The sequence below is a fragment of the Benincasa hispida genome, chromosome 5, assembly GCF_027475165.1.
Source record: "Benincasa hispida cultivar pf3 chromosome 5, pf3_genome.v1.1, whole genome shotgun sequence".
Classification (NCBI taxonomy): Eukaryota; Viridiplantae; Streptophyta; class Magnoliopsida; order Cucurbitales; family Cucurbitaceae; genus Benincasa; species Benincasa hispida.
This window is the reverse complement of record NC_143482.1, coordinates 57,885,598-57,908,450: the sequence shown is the minus strand read 5'-3', so window position 1 is coordinate 57,908,450 and position 22,853 is coordinate 57,885,598. Positions and strand designations below refer to the sequence as shown.

Here is a 22,853-nt window from a genome sequence, read left to right as displayed (position 1 = left end):
TTCTAAAACCATACCTAAACTTCAAATGAAAATACACCAAAAAAAGAATTAGGAAAAATTCCATTTATATTCTTACCAAGTATATTTTAATCTGCATACAATTTATACTATCAATTTTTAGGTCAAAATTGCGTCTCCTCACCCTATAGATTCTTTTCTATTGAACCAAATCTAAAATTTTAGACACCTAATTTCTTAATTTATATTATATTATATATATATATACATTTTACAAAGGTATTGTAATTAAAGTGTGTGATGAGAGAATTGAATTTCTAACCATGAAATCGAGAATACGAACACTATGTCAGTTGAGTTACGCTCATGTTGACAAATGATCTAGTTCTTTACTTTAAATCTTGACGATGACAATAAGTAAAAATAGTAAATGATTACAATTTTTAGGTCGTTCAAACAATATTGGCATAGCACAATATTCATATTACTATTTATGTAGCTTTTTTCCCTCAATATAGATATGGCTTTTTTCCCAAATTAGATATCTACTATAACTAGAGTTCAACGAAAAATTGAAAAATCGAAAATTCAAATTGATATCGAACTAAATTCATGCATTGCTTTTGTTTGGTAATTTTTTAAAATATAAAATTGGGCATCTTAGTTTGTATTAAGAGAAAACAAACAATTATTGATTATGATCAATTTTTTATTATAAAAACTATCAAAAGCAAAAACTCAAGACATAAAAAAAATAAAAAATAAAATAAAAGTTTGGAACTAAAAAAAAGAAAAGGACAAAAAATCGAGGATAAACTGACGATAAACCGAACTATCATTCTATATTAGACATCAGTTTAGTTTCCTTCTTTATAATACCAATCAATCTGGTTTATTCTTATTATATCATCCAACACTACTAATGGCAAGTATATTGTTTTAGATTAAACATTATTAATTCATACATTTTATTATTATAGCATATCTTCTTATTGTTTCTTTATGAGATTCATTTCAATTGTATTATTAAATAAAAATGCCATCTAATATTTAGAAGGCAAGAAGAACTAAAAATATAATTTAAAAATTAATCTAAAAATAATTTAAAACTCAATGTTACTTTAGTAACACAAACTAAAGAAATTGTTACATTATGAAGTATCAAAATTTAAAATTTATGAAAATATAGATGAAATGAATATTTATGAAAAAAATATAATAACAAAAAAGACAAAAGATATTTAAATTAATAAATAAATATATTTTTAAACAAGTTACATGTTTATTAATTATGTTATAGTTACCTTGATATTTTATTTTTAATTCTTTTTTTAAGCTTTATGAATTAATTTACATGAAATGAAATTTTCATTGAATATCGATAAAAACATGCAAAAATCGCGATCACGATAATTGGCCCTGGCCTTGACTACATCTTCCAAATCCACGGTTCAGACCGTTTTGCCAAAATAATAATAATAATAATTATTATTATTATTCTTATTTTTTAAATCAAAAAAGGAAAAAACGCAGTGGCAAATGAGTAATTTTATGAGAAGTTAGAGGGCAAAGTAAAGCAGTAGACCCCTTCAAATTTGCACTCTAAAAATTCTCCCTAAAATCCTTACATTCAACATCCCTTCCTCCCAAAGAAACCTCTTCAAAACCTCTCTCTTTTCCCTCTTCCCTAAACCCCTTCGATTTTCCGATTCCTTTTCCGATTGAGTCGCCGGAGCTCCGCCGACGTCAATAATGGAGGACTGCCTCAGGGAGTCCATGCGCAAGTTAGCCGTCTGGTTCACCAAAACCTTCAAGCCAATCATGACGCACGACGAGCTCGAACCTATAATGGCTACTTTAGGCTTCATCGCCCTAGAACCGGCCGTCAACGGCGCCGGAATCTCCTGGAAATCTTATAAATACTCCGCCGCTGATTGCCGCACCAAATCGGTTTCTCCGTCGCCGCCTACACCGCGACTGCCGTATCCGAGAATCGACGGTCTTCACATTTATACATACAGAGCATTTCTCGATGCCGTCAATTTTTATCTCGAGAAATTTGATATCTCCGATCTCTTCCATATCAGGTAACAATGTTGTTAATCCTCTTGATTTTGTGCTTTTTCTTTACTTTTTTTTTTCTGGAAATTTCTCTGTGCTATTTCGATTTTCTTGATGTTGAACGATTCTTCGGATTTCGTTCACCTTCTTTTCGTTTCTTTTCAAATTTTTGACGAAATTCATTGCTCTTTTTTTCAAATTTTCAACTCTGATTTTAGAAGATTCATAGTTGACTACTGGTTTGTTAAATATAAACTGAAAAAACAAAATATTCTGGTTTTTTTTTTTTCCTTTTTTGAATTTGTTGTTCACTGATGAAATGCATGTAAGTTTCAACTTGATTCTGCTCTGATGATTTACAGCTTTTTTTTTTCAATAGAATTTTCATCTTGTCGATAAGAGGGGAGGGAAATCTTTCATTCGTGTTTAATAATTTTTGGTTACTGTTTAAAACAGAACCATATAATATATTAAAATTAGTTATTAATATTATTATTTTCGTTTCATAAATGGTATAAGTATTAAGGGCCACCCTTTTTTTCTCAAGTATGAAAAGTCAATTTTGGACAATATTTTTCTTCTTATATCCGACTCTTTACCTGCACACACACACATATATATAAGTTTCAAATTGACTAAGTATGTTAATTTTTTTAATATTATTTCGAATTGATTTGTACTTTAGTTTATTATATTTATTTTATTAGAAATAAATCATTGATTGTTATTTCCACTTATGTGCAGTTTTATTAAGACATTTGATTTTATGTTTCCTATTTCTATTTTTTCAAAAAAAAATTCAAACGTGTTTCTTACACCTTTCTAAAAATGTTTTTGATTTCTAAAACATATAAATTTTGAGAAAACAATTAAGAACTGGTTTACAATTGTTTGTTTAATTTTAGTCTATTACTAATAAATCTTAAATTTAGTAACATGGTTAAAATTGATCAAGTAAAAATTAATAATAATTTATAAAATGGAACATATTTTCAAAAATTCGAAATTCTTGTACTAAAATAATATTTATAAAATTATTTTTTAATGAACAAATTATGATTATTTTATTATTTAAATTAAATGTAATTTAAAACCACTGGCATAATTTAAGTTTTTTTTTTTGTATATTAACGGTAACCCAAAGTTTCAAACCAGAGAATTTGTTATTATAACCGATTTTGCTACTGAAAAGGAAACAGTATTTTATTCACCTTTTGAGAATAGGAAATATTTATGGTAAAATATCATTTTGTTTAATTTTTGTATTTTTAATTTTAAATGTTCAATTTTAGTTGGTGTAATTTTAAGAAATCAACATATTTACATATTATTTCCCAAAAATTTTATATTGTTTAGCAATTTTAATGAAGATACATAGACTAAAATTAAATATTTACTAAAATCAAATAAAAATATATGTATAAAATGGTATTTTAAGTTTTTAACATAAATATTTCCTATTCTCGAAAGGTAAATAAATATTGGTTTGGTAGTGAAATTGGTTAAATAACAAATTTTATTATTTGGAACTTTGGGTTATGGTTAAGTAAGGTAACAAAAAATAATAATAATAAAATAAAATTATGCAAGTAGTTTCAAATTATATTTAATTTGGATTACAAAATAATCATAAATTTTCATTACAATAAAATAATTTTATAAATATCGTTTTAGTCTTTATATTTGAAACTTGTTCATGTTTAGTCAGGTTGAATTTATATTTTAACCAAATATTGATTAATTTATTATTCTGTGTTTGATGCTAACTTTTTTAAATGAGTTAAATACTAATTTGGTCTTTATATTTTTATTTTGATTCCTATACTTTTAATTTTGGTTCATTTTGGTGTATAAACTTTTTAAATATTTATTTTGATTCTTGTACGTTCAACTTTAGTTCATTTTGGTCTTTAACTTTTGATTATTGAGATACTTTGGTTTATTTCATCAAAATTAAAAGTATGGAGATCAAAATAAATATTTTGGAAATATAGAGATCAAAATGAATCAAAATCGAAAATATAGGATTCAAATAGTATTTAAACTTAAAAGAATTAATTAATATTGAGAAGATTATATTTTAAAGTATTGGACAGCACGAAACTCAACGCCTGCATGTATATCAATACACTGTAATTTCCACATGCTACTTGCATTTATCACCTAACACATGACCACAAAAAATAAACACCTTTTAATTTCTTATTTCCACATTTCATGTTATTAAATGAAATTTGTTTATTTATATTTTATTCATGTTATTTTATGCTTTCTGTTTTTATCTTTTGACATTTAAGTTATCAATTTTCATTAAATCTCTCCCCCTCCCCCCCATTATTTTCATCAAGTCTTTTATAATTTAAATTGTCAACTTTAATTTTTCAAATTTCATTAAATCTCTTGACATTAACTTTAATATAAAATTCTAATTGTCAATTTTCCTTAAATTTCATATTTATGTCTCTATCATAAAGATGATTGTGTGTAATAGTGTATATTAGTGTATAGATAATAAATGAGATTACATCATATTTTGAATAAATTAATTTTCATAAAAAAAAAAACATTTTTCATAAGTTAGATAATGCTTTTTTTTTTTTTTTCCTTTCTTTTCTTGATATGGACTGCAGTAGAATTTTATAAATGGAGATTTTAGAAGTAAGAATTAAAGTTAAAGAATGTTTCACAATGATTTAGTTTTTAGTTTAAAAAAAAAAAAACTATACTTCTGTCTGAATCCTTATGTTTTCGTGGTAAGATTTTCACCTTTCTTCCAAATATTTGAATTCTTAATTAAATATTTTAATATATATATATATATTTAAATTTCAAAATTTCTCAGATTTATCCATTTATTTATTTATTTTGAACAAATCTATTCATTTATTTTAAGTAGATAGCAAGGCATATAAACACAAAAGAAGATTAAAAAATAAAATAGTTTTTTTAGTTAAAAAAAAAGTATACCAACTAACATCCAGGGGTGAAATTGACATTTAAAGCTAAAAAAACAATATTATGCTAATTTGTGTAACTGAGCATGTTTATAATTTTATTTAAATCCTACTTAGCAAATAATTCTTGGTTTTGTTTCATTTTGGTAAATATATTTACAATTTTTGTTCATTTTGATCCCTATATTTTTAAAATGTTTGATTTAATTCTACTACTTTCAGTTTTGGTTCATTTGAGACTTTAAAAAGTGATCTGGTTGGTTAATTTATTTTCATATCTATTTTATTTTTAAGGGATCAAAATGACAACTTTTTTAAAGTTTGAAAGTTAAAGTCAAGGACTAAATTGAATAGTTTAAAAGTATAATGACTAAAATTAAACCAAAACTGAAATTATAATAACCAAAAATGGAAAAAAAATGTAGAAACTAAAATAAACCAAAAAAAAAAAAAAAAAGAAAAGAAAACACATAAACCAAAAGTAAGCTAGCTTATAAATATAGGGGAAATGAATAGAAAGGGGCCAAACAACTTAGATAATAATGATGCATTGGTATTAGTACTTCATTTTTCGGTGAATATTAAAAGAAAAATCTTGCTGCTACTGTCGAAGACTTGAATCACCCTTTTCCTATAAACAACCATTTTTTTTTTATTATTTCAAATTCTGAATAAAGCTTAATAAATCTATTCAAGATTTGAAGCTTTTCAGTTGGATGACCGCATGTGGATTCTTGTTTGTGTTTTTACTTGGTATTATTTGGTGGAAAAAAACTTAAAAGGTGCGAATGATAAATTATTCTTACTTACTTTTTAAAATATTTTAATTCATTTTTTTATGTGATGAAATTGAAATGCATCTTTTTTCTATTTTTGAAAATATGGATTAAGTTTAAAATGCTAGTCTTTTATTCAAGTAATTCAATTGTCTTGAAAAAAAACCAAGTATAAATGATCAATACATGTAAAGTGTTTCTTCCCCCATGAGTCATGAATCTAAATCAGTCAACAATATGAAAATTTATATTTTTCTGAAAACAAATTCATGTTGCTTATTCACAGAGGATTGCCATTATATCGAAACCATGATCGAAATAGGAAGTGGCGTCGAATAGACGAAGAAGGTGGTAATTTTGTTTACAGAGAAGGGACTCTAGATCAAACAACACTCAATTTATATAATTTCCATAAGAATTGCCAGAATAAAAAGAGACACAGAAAGAATGATAGTACTATCAGTGACGAAGAGAACGACGACCGTGGAAAAATCATTGAAGACAGTACAGATGAAGACTCCATATGTATTGTTAGTTTGAAAGATGTAATTACATAACGGGGCAATCAAAACAACACATCTAGAACAATTTTGGTATATTTTCCTTTAGCAAATCACAAAGATGTATTCTTTAATTATTTGATGTCATATGGGAGATTAGAGTTTCAGGTCACACAAGAACAGAACAGATTTTGCATGTGGAAGAGAAAATAGTACTGATTAGAATAGTGAATGAATTTTAATGTGGATAGTTTGTCCAAGCATTGATTAGAATAGTATGGATCTTTCGTAAGCCCATACTATTTCTATTTTCAGGCATTCAGACTTAAGATTTTTATGTAGTGGAAAAAATATACATAGCAAAAACGAAAAGTTATGTTTATAATTTGCTTATTTTGGTTGAATTGCCACATCATTTAGTTGTTTCAGTTTGATATTATTTAACTAATTGAAATTTGAAACCTACCCTTTTTTCTTCTTATGTTTACAATATTTTACAATAACATAGCCAACACTCTAATTAATAGTGTAGAAGTTTTGAATCAATTAATATAACCAACATTGCGATCAAGAGGTTTAAATTAGTCCTACACCATATGTTATACTTAAAAAAACAAAATTAAAAAAATAAAAGAAGAAGAAGAAACAATCACATGATTAACCACAAAGATACCTTAGCTCATTGTCACTTAAGAAAGTGTCATTCACTAAATATAGCGATGGAAGAAGGTTAGTAGGTAAAATTGAAAAGGGGTATTATTAAAACAATAATAGTTTTTATTTATTTATTTTTTATTTTTTTAAAAGAGTCAAGATGAGCACATTCAATATAATCAAGGCTAGAAGGCTAAGTATCTGTTGATATATCTATAAATCGAAGGGTTAACATCAATATTAAAATCAATATTAAAACACCAATTATGATATCTTCGATATCTTTTATGAATGTTTATAAAATATAAAAAAATGTCATCTTTATTATAATTATTTTTTATAGTCAAATATGAATAGAAATATGAATAACAATATCAATAACTTAGGTTAAGAATAAAAACAACTTAACTATTAATTTAAATCATTTTTATAATTTTTTTGACCTACAAAAATATCTATCAATATATCGACATTGATATTGTAATCTTTTGATACAATTTAATAACATAGAACTATTTTTGTCTTTATTTGAATGTAGACGTTTTCATCTTGGACAACCATGGTCGACGGTGGATTAAAACTTTTAACCGTTATTTGTTTTATTTAACTTTATAATGTATGCAATCTTGAAAAATAAAAAGCTGCGCGTGACAGTTTTTTCCCACTTGTTTTTTTCCTGGGGAAAAAAAAGATTAAAAAAAATGAATTGCCTCTATTAGATTAGATTCTAATGATTTGAGCTCTTTTAATTTGGTCCTATGATTTTATTTTTAGTTTGGTTCGACTTAATTTATTATTTTTTTTACTTTACTATTTATCCTTATCGCTATTATATCAAATGTGGCACATTTCTTCTTTTTCGTACAACCATTGTTGGGATAAAAAAAATTGAACGACTTTCTTAAATAATAAATATCTTATTTTATTTATTGAATTATCCTCAAATTGATCGATACATTTACATGAAAATAAACTTATATTTCCATTTTAGCCAACTAAATTACCTGAATGTTTTAAGTCATACAACCATTGTTAGGATAAAAAAAAATTGAACGACTTCTGAAATAATAAATATCTTATTTTATTTATTGAATTATCCTCAAATTGATCGATACATTTACATGAAAATGAACTTATATTTCCATTTTAGCCAACTAAATTACCTGAATGTTTTAAGTCTAGGTCAATGTAGACAACATAAAAAATAAGAAAATAAGTTAGTCCCAATTTTATAACTATTTGATTTTTTAATTTTACTTTTTAAAAATTAAGTCTATAGACACTATCTCTATCAATAAATTTCTTCATTTGTTATCTACCATTTACTAATGGTTTAAAAAACTAAGTTAAAATTTGAAAACTAAAAAAATTGGTTTTTCAAAACTTGCTTTTAATTCTAGAATTTGACTAAGAATTCAACAATTCTACTTAAGAAAAATGTAAATTGTAAAAAGTTGAAGAAAATATATTTTCAGACAAAAAAAACGAAATGGTTATCAAATGAGATCTTAATGTTCAAATAAGTAAAATATGATTCATGAGTTATTTGTAAAACTTAACCAAACCATGGAACCAAACGGAAACTTTTAAATTCATAGGAACCAAATCAAGACGATATAGTTTCAAAATGATAAGAACAAAAAAAAAAATAAAAATAAAAAAAATTATACAAGTAAATAAATAGTTGTATCAATTAAAATATTAAATTAATAATTGTATCAATTTAAGCAGAACTTTCGTAAATGTATCGTTTTACACCCTCCTTTAGATTTTGTTTGAAAAACATAGTGTAAAATTTATAATTTGTGTAATCTTGTTATTTTTCATAAGTTGAATAATTTATACCATTCATTAATTACGATTACATTTGAAAATCATTTATGCATCAATTCTCACATGCATATGTAAATTTCTTTAAATATCGATTTTACAAAATAGATAATTAGAATCGATGCATTGACAATTCTTAAAGAAAATCTTAAGAGTCTAAATCGATTCACCAATGAAAGAATACGAGTTTAATTGGTATAAGTCTCACTTTGACGTTTTTCCAAACAAAATGTAATTCAATGTGTAAATTGATATTTGACCTTATTTGAACAAGATCTATCTTATAAATTGTACAATTGCGTCCTTGAGTTTTGAGGGTGTAAATTGATATGTTTATAAAAGTTTACTGTTTAAATTTTAAATTGATGATTCATATTTTAATTGATACAACCTCTAAGCTAGAGGTATAAATATATATTTTTTCTTAATAATAATAAGGTTAAAATACCATTTTGGCCCATATACTTTAAAATCTTATCAATTATTGGTTATGTACTTTCAATTGTCTAATGTCAATTCATGTACTTTCATTAATTTTAAAATTAGTCACTCAAAATTAATTTTTGTTGAAATTGATATTAACATATTGTATTTTTTTTTGCATGAAAATTATTGTTATTATTTAACCAATTTTAATAAAAATGAACTTTGAGGGACTAAGTTTAAGATTTATTTAAAATACAAGAATTAAAATTGGACAATTGAAAATGCATAAACTAAAATTGAACAAAGTATAAAGATCAAAATGATTTTTTTTTTTTTTTTTTTTTTTACATATGACTCTTTATAGGCGCCTTTATGATTAATAGCCCACACCAACATGCATATAAAATCTAACTTATACTTATGTTAGAATGCACTAGCAGTGTTTGAAAATAGCGTTAGGGATGATCATGTGTATCATAACTTTAAAATGATGAGCATATCTATTGTGATCTTCATTTTTTTTTTCCATATTTTATCATGTTTCTCTATAAATATTAGGGTGGAATGAAGAAAAATAAAGATTGTCATAAACATGGTTACCGCATTAGGGTTACAATAGACATAATTATCCCTAATGCGAATGTTATAAAATGCGTTAATATACTATGGCATAAGCATAAAATAAGATTTTTTATGTTTGTGAGGGATGAGTCATTAATCATTTAGAGGATCGAGAAAGGGTTTCTATGCAAAATTCTCGACCAAAATGATGTTTAAACTAATAATAATAATCATAAAACCCCCCAGCACCGTTTCCCGCCAAGAGAACGGCTTCTTCATTACCCGGCAACCCCTTCCAACTCTGGGACCCATCCACTAATTTTCTTTTTCTTTATATTTATTTTTAAGGAACATCCACTATCTTTTTTGTCATGAAAAGATGAGCCATAAGACTAAAAGAAATCCTCTTTTAAAACTCGTTCGGGTCCAACAATCAAATCCAAAATAGGCCACTTCTGAGTTCTGGGTTCTTCTTAAAATCATTTATTAAGTGCTTCAGCTTCTTTTTATTCTTTTATTTCATTTTCAAGGGATCTTAAAAGTTCAAATAAAAGAAACACATACCTGCTTCTATGGATGGCTTTCCGCTCTGTCTCTGCCGCCATTGACATAAAGCTTCAAGCCCTCCCACATCAATAATGGCAAAAAATGAAGGCTCCAAATTTGCTTCTCTGAAGCCCTCAGGCCCCATTATCGGAAGATAAAGAACAGTCCTTTGCCTCGTTAAACGCGCCACCAATGTGAACGAAGGGCTACAAAATTGGAGATTTGTCAAAGTTTATTCTATTTTTTTTTCCAGAATAGTGTTCCGGCAATCAAAGGAGCTTGCTTTCATTTCAACGATAAATTAGGGGAATGCTGAAAAAGAAGGCAGAGAGGAGCTTTTCTTAAAGGGTGGAAAAGGGAAAAAAAAAAAAAATCAAAATTCTAAAGGAAATATACCTCATTTGAGCATAGGCTTCTTCAAGGCCTTGTATTCTTCTGAAATGGCGGCCTTTTTAGCTATAATAGTCTACTATTTAGTTCTTCTGCAAACACCCACCAACATATTTGCGGCTAAGGATGAAGAAGAGTGGAAATCTGCTACTGCAACATACTCCAAAGAAACAGATGGGTCAATTGTTACAGGTACCGTTTTCCTTTGTTCATGAAATTACATTAATGTTTAAACATGGTGCTTTTCTGGGTTTGAAAAAGGTCATTTTTCTAGTTGCTATTTGAGCATTCAAGAGTTTTCGTACTGCTCACAGGCTGTGGGGGATTTTGTTTAAGGAATCTCCCACCTTCAGAAGGTGGAAACTGACAATCGTGACCTTAACGATCCTGTTAGGACATGTTTGAGAGTGGTTTACAAATGTTATAATCATTTTTGTCATACTCAAAATCACTCCAAAACATGCTTTTAACAATTCAAAATCAATGGTAAAGGTAAAAATTGTGAATAAAAGTGTAAAATCGAACATTAAATGGATTTTGAATTATTAAGAGTATGTTTGGGACTGGGAGTGATTTTGAAAATGAATAAAATAACTCTGTCATTTTCAAAATTACTTGCAAGTCCTTTTTAATCATTTAAAATCAATATTAATATATGAAAATTACTTTAAAAAGTATAAATTAAACATTGAATTGATTTTAAGTGTTTAAAGAATTTGGAGTGATTTTAACCCTTTCGAAATCATTTCCAAACATGGACTAAATATATGGTTTGCAGTGATTTTTCACATGGAAGAAGTGGTATTAACATCATTTCCAAACATGCACCTATCAACTATCATGTTTATAATAATGCAACCAAAACGAATGGAAATTGGCATTTCAAGTGTTTTTTTTTTTTTTTTTTTTTTTTTTTTTTTTTGGTTTTACTAATGTTGCAGAAGGTGCTTGTGGTTATGGAGATCTGCATAAGGTAAGCTATGGAAAATATAGCGCTGGACTGAGTAGCATGATGTTTAATAGAGGGAGTACCTGTGGAGCTTGCTATGAGCTTAGATGTGTTGACCACATCTTGTGGTGTTTGCAAGGAAGCCCGACTGTCATTCTAACGGCCACTGACTTCTGTCCTCCCAATTACGGCTTGTCTTCGGAATATGGTGGTTGGTGTAATTTTCCCAAGGAACACTTCGAGATGTCAGAAGCAGCATTTGCTGAAATAGCGGAGAAAAAAGCAGATATTGTGCCAGTTCAATATAGGAGGTAAAATCAATCTAAATGCTTATAGATTCAAACAATTTGCCATCCTAAGGGGAAAATGCTTGTTTAATATTTGTGTAGGGTGAGGTGTGACAGAAATGGTGGAATGAGATTCACAGTCAGTGGGAATTCTCGATTCTTTCAAGTTCTGATCACAAATGTTGGAATGGATGGTGAATTAGTGGCAGTGAAAGTAAAAGGATCAAGAACAGGATGGATACCATTGGCAAGGAACTGGGGACAAAACTGGCAAAGCAATGTCAATCTTCATGGGCAACCTCTCTCTTTTGAAGTTACCTCTAGCAGTGGAAGAGCACTTACTTCCTATAGCGTTGCACCTGGAAACTGGCAGTTTGGGCAGACATTTGAAGGGAAACAATTTTGAAATCTTTATGTAACTAAGGAATTGGAATCAAAATTTTAGGCCTATATAGAATATAACTAGAAACTTGAACATAATTATACTGGCATGTTGAATCTCATGATGGGAAAAACACACATCGGAATCAGGTTGCACAAAATTAGCAGTCTAGGCGTAGAGCCCACATAATTTTCGTCTTTACCATATATGTTTTTACAGAAATTATGCAGCAATCCCCGAATCCGGTTTGTTCGTTATCTACTCTACGTAGATTTTGATACTCTTGGGAGAAAAAGGAAATCATGTACCATTCACCTTGCATTATAGTCCACCTTTTCCCCTTATATTTCTGTCTCATGCTCACGACTCGACGGAGGAGCTGAAGTATGTAGCAAGATGATCAGGTCTTCCCTGCATAGACTAGTGACACTGCCAAGCAGGGCAGGGAAGTTTCTGGATCCCAGCAGCTTGAGAAACCGAAGCAAAAGATCGAGGACGAGAGTAAATTGATACAATTCATCCAACTAGTGTCAATATATCCAAGTTGAAACATAACTCGAAAGTTATCACACATATTCTCTGCTAAGGACGGGTTGACTTGAGCCAGTATACAGTTAAAATTCATATCCAGGGAAAGTTTCTGAGCCTTTTCAGGTTTCTTCAAGTAGAAACAAAGATGAACTCCATCTTTCTTGCCACAAGTCCATCTGTATAATGTATATGCCTTCTATTCCATGATTTGAATCCTGATTCTGCAGCTCAGTGCGTAGATATGGCAATAGCTGCCTCTTCTTCCTCCTCTAAAAACTCAAGTGATTCACCGTAAAGCTTTTGTGCGTCCTGCTTCACAGTTCTTAAATCAACTGCTTCTCCCTTTGATTCCAATCCTTTTATGACAATCCTGAAAGAAGCCTTATCTGGCTCACAACCTATTTCTTTCATCAAGTAATACGACTCCATTGCAAGTTCACCTAAATTATGACTAACCAAGGCCTTCAAAAGAGCGTTAAACCCGTCAATTTCAGGTGCTAAGTCAGTTTCTGCTTTCAAGTACGAATGAATGATTTGTACTCGTTCGAACAATCCATTGCTAGCCAATACTCTAATAATATCAGCATACAGCGAGACCTGAGGCTTGTACCAGTGTTCATTTCTAACATCTTCGAAAACCTAATACTCGTAAATCGAAAGTGAAGTAATACAGAATATCAGCAAGGAATATTGAAGGAATTACAATAAGCAAAAATCTATATCTCGCCATTGCTGTGGATACCTCTAAAATCGATAAGATCATGCAACATAGAAGAAGTCCGATTACTAATCAATCAAACATACAGATAAACATAAAAGTCGAGTGCAGAGGCATCACCTTAAGAGCCAAAGAACACTCGTTCTGGCGAAGGAGCTCGCGAAGGACAGCCATCATATCGAACTTTAATAAGCGCCTAATTTTGGAATCATACACTCGGTCCAGTTGTTGTAAATCTTTCTTCGTTCGCTTCAACGACTGCACCGCTTGAATTGCTTCGATGCTGAGGTTCCTTCCCTTCTGCAGTGGCTTCCGGTTTTCACTTCCGCCTCTCATTGTCACTTTCCGATATCCCTCCGCCCTGCCTAGTAGCAGGCAGGATGCTTCCCCCCCAGAGCTCAGTAACTTGTACGACGGACTGAGAATCGTCGGCGACGGAGGCCTTATTAAGAAACTCATCGTAGATCTCTATCTCTCCGGCGAAGTCCCTCCAGCGTCTATTCTATTTCTTTCTTCATCCACGATTTTTCTCTCTCCATCTTAAAATGGTCTTTTTTATTTTTCTTTGGCAAATTGGACAAACCACTCAATATAATTATAAATTTATAATTACATTTATTAAACTTTTATTATAAATATTATGGTAAAAGATGCCTATTAGATGTTCATACTTTCTATTGATTATATCCTCATTTCTGTCCATGTATCTCAATATCACATTATTAGTGTTGATGTAATTCACCTCTTATTCATTAAATTGTCTATAAATAGTGATGTTTGATAGATTTCGAAAGATACACATTGAGCAAAATCCATGAATAGAGAAATTCTTTATTTCATATTTAGTTAATTTATTTTATTTTATTTACTTATATATAATGTTTGTATTTATTTTTAATATCTATTTATTTTATTATATATTATTATGATATTATATTTTCTCTATATCTGTGTTCTCGTTGTGCACCGTTATACTCCTCAAATTTACAACACGTTATCAGCACGAGCTCCTATTATTTTTCCCGTTGAAGGTAGGTCCTAAAGGTATGTTGATTTTTCTTTCTTTTCATTATAATTAAAATATTATTTTACATATTTGATATATATTAAATTTCTAATATAAATATGATATTTTGTAATAGTGTTACTATGAAAAATATTATAAAACTAGAGTTTATAGCATTTGATAGTAATGGTAATAATTATTTGTCATTAGTGCTTAATGCCAAAATACACCTGGATGCCATAAAAATGTGATCATCAGAAAACAATTTTTCTTTGTAGAGCTCGTCATAAATGAATGCACTTGAGGCTCCAAAATTTTAAATCAATATGTTAGAGAATACGTTTTTCTACATTTCGGATATGCTCTTGTAGTAGCAATATCAAGAGAAATATTTTAAAATATTTTAAAAGTATTCTGCACTCATCTGAAGTGAATCTCAGCCAACTAGATAATATCTTCTCGTGGCTGAGTTGGCTGAATGAAATAACGAGTTATTGATTAAAAAAATATGAATCTTAGTCAACTAGAGTAACAACATTCCCTGAAGTGAATGTTGTAAATTTTAATAATCTTAGATGAAAAATCGTGAATCTCGACCAATTGGAACAACACCATTCCCTAGAGTGAATGCTGTAAATGTTAATAATTATTATTTCGTGGTGGTCGTACTAATCATTCAAATTTCAAAAGAATCACACAAAATGATGATCACAAAGGAAAAGCTCCACAATATAAGAGTTCAAAAAATGTTGAAAATAAATGTCTCCAATGCGGAATGGCTGGAATTTGTCACGTACCTATCATACGTCAAAACACTTAGTTGATCTTTATCAAACCTCCCTGAAGGAAAAAGGAAAAAAAAATATGGAAGCAAATTTTGCATAATAGGATAAAGACATATTCGACCCATCCCATATGACAAATTTGGATGTGGCGGACTTCTTTGAATCTCCTGAAGAGAAAATTGTATAATTGATGGAACATCAAGTGTTTCCTTTAACTTTGAAAATATATTGATTTAATGTTGTTTTTTTTATTCATTTCCATGTTTTTTTTCTTCTCTTAATAGATGTTAACCTTTGTATATTCCAAATATTGTTTTTCTTATTGTAATTAGTTTCTTTTAATGAAGAAAACTGAATCATTTTCATATGTTCGGTGATTAAAAAATGAGTAAATAAGATCTATGTCTGACAGACAGTGTAACTACACATACAATACTTACAAGTAGAAAATATTTTTCCAAGCTGACAATGTTGGAAGCAAAATTCAATACAATATCAGGTTCTGTAAACCTGATTGAAGACTTTGGAAAATCAAATATTATTTTGCATAGAGAAACAAAATTTACAATTGACAATGCATTATTCTCTAGTCAATCAAAGAGAATCTACTTAGTTTTAAAGATATACGTTACAATGATTATCATATTGAGACTGGTAGAAAGAATAATATGGAGTATCTTTATATCATATTTACTGTCTCATATGAAAAACGTATACTAAAAGAGTTGTCTGCTTTATCTTCTAGATTATATTATACTCATATACGAGTAACTGAAACATATGCAACAATGAGCTTGAAGTTTATGAATCCATACATATTTACAATGACATGATAGATTAGGTCATCCAGGGTCTATAATGATGAGAAGAATTATTGAGAATTTAAATGGACACCCGTTGAAGAGCTAGAAGATTCTTCAATCTAATGCATTATCATGTGATGCTTGCTCTCAAGGAAAATTAATAATTGGAGACCATCACCAACTAAAGTGGGAATTGAATCCCCTAAAATTTTAGAACGAATTCATGGTGATATATGTGGACCCATTAACCCACCAGGTGAACCATTTAAATATTTTATGGTATTACTAGACGCATCCAACAGATGGTCACATGTGTGCTTATTATTAAGTAGAAATCTTGCATTTGCAAGATTACTTGCTTAAATAATTAAAGAGCATAATTTCCTGATTATACAATTAAGACCATTCGTCTTGATAATGCTGATGAATTTACATCCCAAGCTTTTGATAATTATTGTATGTAAATTGATATAAGTGTTGAACATCCGATAGCTCATGTTCATACACAAAATGGTTTAGCATAATCATTCATAAAACGTTTGCAGTTAATTGCTAGATCATTACTTATAAGAGCTAAGCTTCCTACATCTGTATGGAGACATGCTATTTTGCATGTGACATCACTTGTACGCATTAAGCTAGTAGCTTATCATAAGTACTCGCCATTACAATTAGCTTATGACCACGAGCCAAATATTTCTCATTTGAATTTTTGGATGTGCAGTATATGTTCCAATTGCTCCACCATAACGTACTAAGACGAGTCCTTAAAGGAGGTTAGAAATATATATTGATGGAACTCGAGACATACGCAGTGGAATGAGGATCTAATTACACTCTAATTGCTTTTAAACAAAAGGAAATAAGCTTGCATTTGAAGGAAAAAACAGTGAATTAAAAAGGGATGGGATACAACATTTGTAGCTCCCGAACAACACTTTTCCTCATCGAATCTCGATCCGAACTCTTCTGGACCACTACTAGAGTTGACCTACTATCCTCTAGACTCAAAACCGGGTTGTGGGACCTGGTGGATGAAGGAAACCGAGAGAGAGAAAAGAGATGGAAAATAAGAATGAATTTGGGTTTGAGTTTTTATTTCACTCAAAGAAAAGAAAATTTTCCAGTCCAAATTTAAAAAACTCTTTTGGTAAAATGGCAAAAGTTTTTTCATCCAAAATGAAAGTCCAATTTATAGAAAAAACCATGCAACAATTGCATGAACCAAATCCATAAAAACCCAATACCTATAATCCACTATCTTAGTGGGCTTAATGTCTCCACTATAAGCCAACACCTAGCCCACTATTTTGTTAGTGGAATTATCTAACAAAAGTTTGGATTTTCCCACTAACTATAGTCAAAGGGTAAAATAGTCATTTGGTCAAAGTCAAACTTTGACCAAAAAGTCAACATTTTGACCAAAAAGTCAACATTTTGACTTTTTATGATTTTTTCGTGTTGACTAATTTTGACCTCCTGAGCATGAATCCGCATTCATTTTCTCGAAATTCAAATCACCTTTGAATATAAGGTTGGTCAAAGTTTGACTTTTCAAAGTCAAAAGTCAACTCTTTGACTTTTTACATCTTTGACCATTTCCATTATTTCTGAGCTTCCGAATATGAATATATTCATATTCTTGATATTTAAATCACATTTAAATATTAAAGTTGTATCTCTAAACTGAAAAATCCGACCACTATATCACATATACTTGTCGGTTTCTCTCTCTTCACCTAATTCGAACAATTCGAATCATTCTATCATACTATTCTAAGTTTATTCCATATGAGCTAGTAGGGGAACCTAATGGATCTATAGATCATGGGCTCCAACGATCTGAGATTAGTTGGCTAAACTCTTTAGACGGAGCTAATCAACATTCGTTAACTAACGGGTCATTCCACTAGAGTCCCATAGTTGCACTTCCCTCACTATAGATGTATTTGTGTCCATTTGATATAACCATGATTAGTAAGTTAATCCTTCACAGGTCGTTCGTAATCTCGGCTGGGTCATAAAAACCGTTTTACCCCCAAGACTACATCTTGTTCCTTAAGTTCTACTGATCTTTTAATGAACTTAAGGAACTTAAGGAACAATTGGTTTAAGGTCCAACCTATAAACCGAATCCCTCTCGGGCCAAGGAGAGGGTGGGGTCCCTTGTTCAAGACCTGGATTTAGTACTAAAGGGAACAACCTATCTATTATCCCTATAACGGGTAGGAGTGAATTTCATCTTGCACCCTATGTTCCCAATTATCCACCCAATCTTACCCCTGAAATGGGAGGCTTATTGAGCCAGCGATGATGAGCTGCCCTCACCTATGTAGATCTAAGGATAATTCTGAGTGAACAGAAGTTAATAGTTAGCTCGGGATTAAGATTAAGTTACCTAGGTCATCAATTAACGAAATAGTCAGTTTTATACATAAAACGACATTTAGAACGTAAAAAATGACTATTTCATGGTTCAGTCTTATGTAAACTCTTTACATAGGATGCCCTCACTCACATATCTCTATATGAACGATTCAGGATCATCATTTGTACTAACTACAAAGTGAGCCGCATCCATAGTGTCATTAGAATAAGGCGCCCAACCTTATTCATATACTATAGACCAATTTGGCTATATATTTGAACTTGATCCATATTTATGTCACTACATAAAGTTCAAACTACATTAAATAGCCTCAGGACCTTAGTTTATTGGATTCAAGATTACAATTTCAATAACAACTTTATCGAAAAACAAAACAGAATATGTTTATTAATTTATAAACTACGAGTTTTAGGACATAAAATACAACAAACTCCCACTTGGACTAAAACTCCTAGTGGAGTATCCCAATATTAAATTTAAGTGAGAAACATATGAGTACAATAAACATATGAATACAATAAACTAGGGCATATACCCAAAATTTCTCCCACTTGTCCTAGTTTACAAACTTCGTAGACCTAGACTCTGTAGGTGACCTTCAAACACTTTAGCCGTGAGGGTTTTTGTAAAAGGATCAGCAATATTTTGCTCAGAAGATATATGGGTCACTACAACGTCTCCACGATGTACAATCTCCCGGATCAGATGGTAGCGCTCAATATGCTTGCCGTGCTTGTGGCTTCTTGGTTCTCTTGAATTTGCAACTACACCACTATTATCACAATATAGGGTGATAGGTAGATGCATATTTGGAACAACTTCCAAATCTGTCAAGAATTTCCTCAACCATACTACTTCCTTTGCTGCTTCACAAACGGCTACGTATTCAGCTTCTATTGTGGAGTCCGTAATACAATTTTGCTTCACACTTCTCCACACTACTGCTCATCCGTTAAGAGTGAACACTGATCCAGATGTAGACTTTCTAGCATCTTTATCGGTTTGAAAATCAGAATCAGTGTATCCAGTAAGGATCAAATCCTTAGTACCATACAAGAGCATGTAGTTTTTCGTTCTCCTAAGATACTTGAGGATATTCTTAACGGCAGTCCAATGATCATATCCAAGATTAGACTAATACCTACTGACTATCCCTACCGTGTAGCATATGTCAGGTCTAGTACATAACATTGTATACATTAGGCTCCCTACTGCGGAAGCATAGGGAATTCGTCTCATATCCTTAACCTCTTGAGGTGTCTTAGGACATTGATCCTTTGACAAATGAATTCCATATCTGTAAGGTAACAGATCTCTTTTGGAGTTCTGCATCTTATACCTAGATAACATTTTGTCTATATAAGTTGCTTGAGACATGGCTAGTGTTATGTTCTTGCGGTTCTGAATAATCTGAATCCCGAGAACATACTGCGCATTCCCCAAATATTTCATTTGGAACTGTGTTGCTAGCCATTTCTTGATGTCAGTTAGGTAACTTAATTCATTCCCAACGAGTAGAATATCGTCAACATATAAAACTAAGAACGCTATAGTAGAGTTGACAATCTTCTTGTAAACACAAGGCTTGTCAACATTTTGTTCAAAGCCATAAGATTTGATCGCATTATCAAATCTTATATTCCAAGATCTAAAAGCTTGTTTCAACACATAAATGGATTTTTGAAGCTTATAAACCGTTTGTTCTTGACCCTGTGTAATAAACCCCTATGGTTGAGCCATATAGATACTCTCCTCAAGATCGCTGTTTAGAAAGGTTGTCTTGACATCCATTTGCCAAATTTCATAGTCATAAAAGATGGCAATGGATAAGAGTATTCTAATCGACTTAAACATGGCAACGAGAGAGAAAGTTTCTTCATAGTCCACTCCCTTTCTCTGGGTATAACCCTTTGCCACAAGTCGAGCCTTAAAAATCTGTACTTTACCGTCCTGGTCTCGTTTTCTCTTGTAGATCCACTTACAACCAATTGGTTTTACATCATTTGGTTGATCTACAAGTTCCCAGACAGAATTGCAGTACATAGACTCCATTTCAAGGTCCATGGCTTTGACCCACTGATCACAGTCCACATCTTTTATCGCCTGTTTATAGGTCGATGGATCCTCTATGCTGTCATCAGGTATGACAACTTGTGTTTCTGTTAAACCCAAGTAACGGTCAGGCTGATGAACAACCCTCCCACTACGTTGAGGCATTCTCAACTATTGAGAAGGATGTGACTGACCAGATGTACTAGTTTTATCTACTACTTTAGTAGATGAGCTAGCTCTATCTGTAGCATTTTTTGAAATTTCATTCAATACTAGTCTACTGCGAGGTTGATGACTTCTTATGTGGTCTTCCTCTAAGAATGTGGCATTTCTTGATACAAATACCTTATTCTCTTGAGGATCGTAAAATAGACCACCTTTTATTTCTTTTGGATAACCTACAAATAGGCATAATTTTGAAGACGTTCTAATTTTTTAGGATTTTGCACCAACACATGTGTCGGGCATCCCCAAATCCTAAAGTGACATAAACTGCCTTTACGCCCTTTCCATAGCTCATAAGGTGTTTCTGAAACACTTTTAGAGGGAACGTTATTCAAAATATAGACAACAGTCTCTAATGCATGTCCCCAAAAGGAATCAGGCAACTCAGCAAAGCTCATCATTGAGCGAACCATGTCTAACAAGGTTCTGTTTCTTCTTTCAGATACACCGTTCTGCTGAGGCATATTAGATGCAGAGAGTTGTGACTTGATTCCATGTTCTATCATATAGTCCTGGAATCTTAAGTCCATGTACTTCTCACCTCAATTTGATCGTAGTGTCTTAATTGTTTTACCTAACTGGTTCTCAACCTCAGCCTTATATTCTTTGAATTTTTCAAAATAATTAGACTTGTGATGTATTAGGTAAATATGACTATACCTTGAATAATCATCAATAAAACTAATGAAATATTCATACCCACCTCGAGCTTTGACATTCATCGGTCCACAGAGGTCCGAATGTACGAGCTCTAAGGGTATTGTGGCTCTTAGACCTTTTTCAGTAAAAGATCTCTTAATCATTTTTCCCTCAAGACAAGACTCACATGGAGGTAAAGAATTGTCTTCTAACTGATTTAGGAGTCCGTTCTTAACCAATCTCTCAACCCTTTTGAGATTTATGTGGCCAAGTCTTTGATAGGCATTAGAAGAAACTTTTTGTCTTTTATTCTGAGTTTCGGCTATTCTAAACATCTCAGTATTTAAGACCAATTTTGCTTTAGTTGGTCTTAACTTATATAAGTTGTTTCAAGTATAGCAGAACAAATTTGAATACTTTTTTCTGAAAATGAACGCTTCATTAACTTCAAAAGATATTTTATACATTTGTTCCATATTACAACCGATAGATATTAAATTCCTCTTCATAAGAGGGCATACGAAACACCTTTAAGTATGATATATCTATCGTCGAAAAACAACTTCAAGTCTCCCACTGCTTCGGCCGAGACAACCTCTCCTGTTCCAACCTTGAGGGTGATCTCGCCTTCTTCAAGCTTTTTCCAGGAATTAGTTTCCTGAAAAGAGAAACAAATATGATTAGTGGCTCCCGAATCCAATATCCAGGTTGAGGTATCATCCTCCACTAAACATGTCTCAGCAACTAGTAAATCATATTTACCTTGTGCTTCTTTCGAGGCAGGGACCCGAGGACATTTCTCAGTTAAGACAAATCTCAGGTCATCTATTACTAGTGTTGAATTCATATCGTTTTTCCATGTTGAGTAATTATCACCGTTTAGTTTCTCGGAAGCTAAGAGTTGATCTAGAAAGCTAGTCATGCTGAAGAGAAAAACATATCCTTTTTAGTAAAAAAAACATTAATCTTTTAAATCTAATCAAGTTTAGCAAAAAAAAAAAAATTACCTTCACTGAGGGGTGATTGACTATTCCTCCGTTGAACCAAGACTATCTTGACTAGATACTATCACCAGAATAACTCTTATCCCTATAGTAACTCAGTTATCGCTACTTTGGTTAAGAATTTACTAACATTTAGTAATTCTCGTAAGTGTGACCCTCCATTTTCAGACCTCAAAGATCGGAATCATTATGCTCCCGAAGTTGGAAAGACAAGGAAAACAGACCTGAGAGACCCTATCAATTTCTAGAGTTCGCGGAGTTCCAAATCCTATAATATAGCCCTCCGATTGGTAAGGTCGCTCCAGGGCAGACATGCAGGCACATTATAGGAATCTCACGGTGCGACCTAATGGAAGAGACCGTAGGATGTGTTGACACACTTCCTTCTCCTACTTACTATGAACAACTTCCCCTATTCCCCTTGGTA

The 22,853-nt window shown here is 31.0% G+C and overlaps 3 protein-coding genes across 8 annotated transcripts; 2 read left to right on the top strand and 1 right to left on the bottom strand.

The window, feature by feature from the left end:
• Positions 1 to 1,575: 1,575 nt before the first annotated feature.
• Positions 1,576 to 6,631, top strand: LOC120077705 (tubulin-tyrosine ligase). Its single transcript, XM_039031668.2, has 2 exons — positions 1,576 to 2,045; positions 6,036 to 6,631. The coding sequence occupies exons 1-2, from the start codon at positions 1,711 to 1,713 to the stop codon at positions 6,304 to 6,306; spliced, it is 606 nt and encodes a 201-aa protein (XP_038887596.1). The 5' UTR covers positions 1,576 to 1,710; the 3' UTR covers positions 6,307 to 6,631.
• Positions 6,632 to 9,631: 3,000 nt separating this feature from the next.
• LOC120078065 (pentatricopeptide repeat-containing protein At1g62350-like) lies at positions 9,632 to 14,102 on the bottom strand. 6 transcript variants are annotated; one of them, XR_016529775.1, is made up of 6 exons: positions 13,644 to 14,102; positions 12,590 to 13,444; positions 12,135 to 12,258; positions 11,689 to 11,867; positions 10,663 to 10,806; positions 9,632 to 10,578 (listed from the first exon to the last, which is right to left on the bottom strand). XR_016529775.1 is itself a non-coding variant. In XM_090314097.1 (2 exons), the coding sequence occupies exons 1-2, from the start codon at positions 13,980 to 13,982 to the stop codon at positions 13,034 to 13,036; spliced, it is 750 nt and encodes a 249-aa protein (XP_090170223.1). In that variant the 5' UTR covers positions 13,983 to 14,102; the 3' UTR covers positions 12,320 to 13,033. The 6 variants fall into 6 exon arrangements, 1 of the variants encoding a protein (XP_090170223.1); XR_016529774.1 differs by having other exon boundaries at positions 9,632 to 10,472; XR_016529773.1 differs by having other exon boundaries at positions 9,632 to 10,472; positions 12,477 to 13,444; positions 13,644 to 14,096.
• On the top strand, positions 10,707 to 12,434 carry EXPA20 (expansin A20). Its single transcript, XM_039032260.2, has 3 exons — positions 10,707 to 10,848; positions 11,598 to 11,916; positions 11,995 to 12,434. The coding sequence occupies exons 1-3, from the start codon at positions 10,707 to 10,709 to the stop codon at positions 12,296 to 12,298; spliced, it is 765 nt and encodes a 254-aa protein (XP_038888188.1). The 3' UTR covers positions 12,299 to 12,434.
• Positions 14,103 to 22,853: the final 8,751 nt, after the last annotated feature.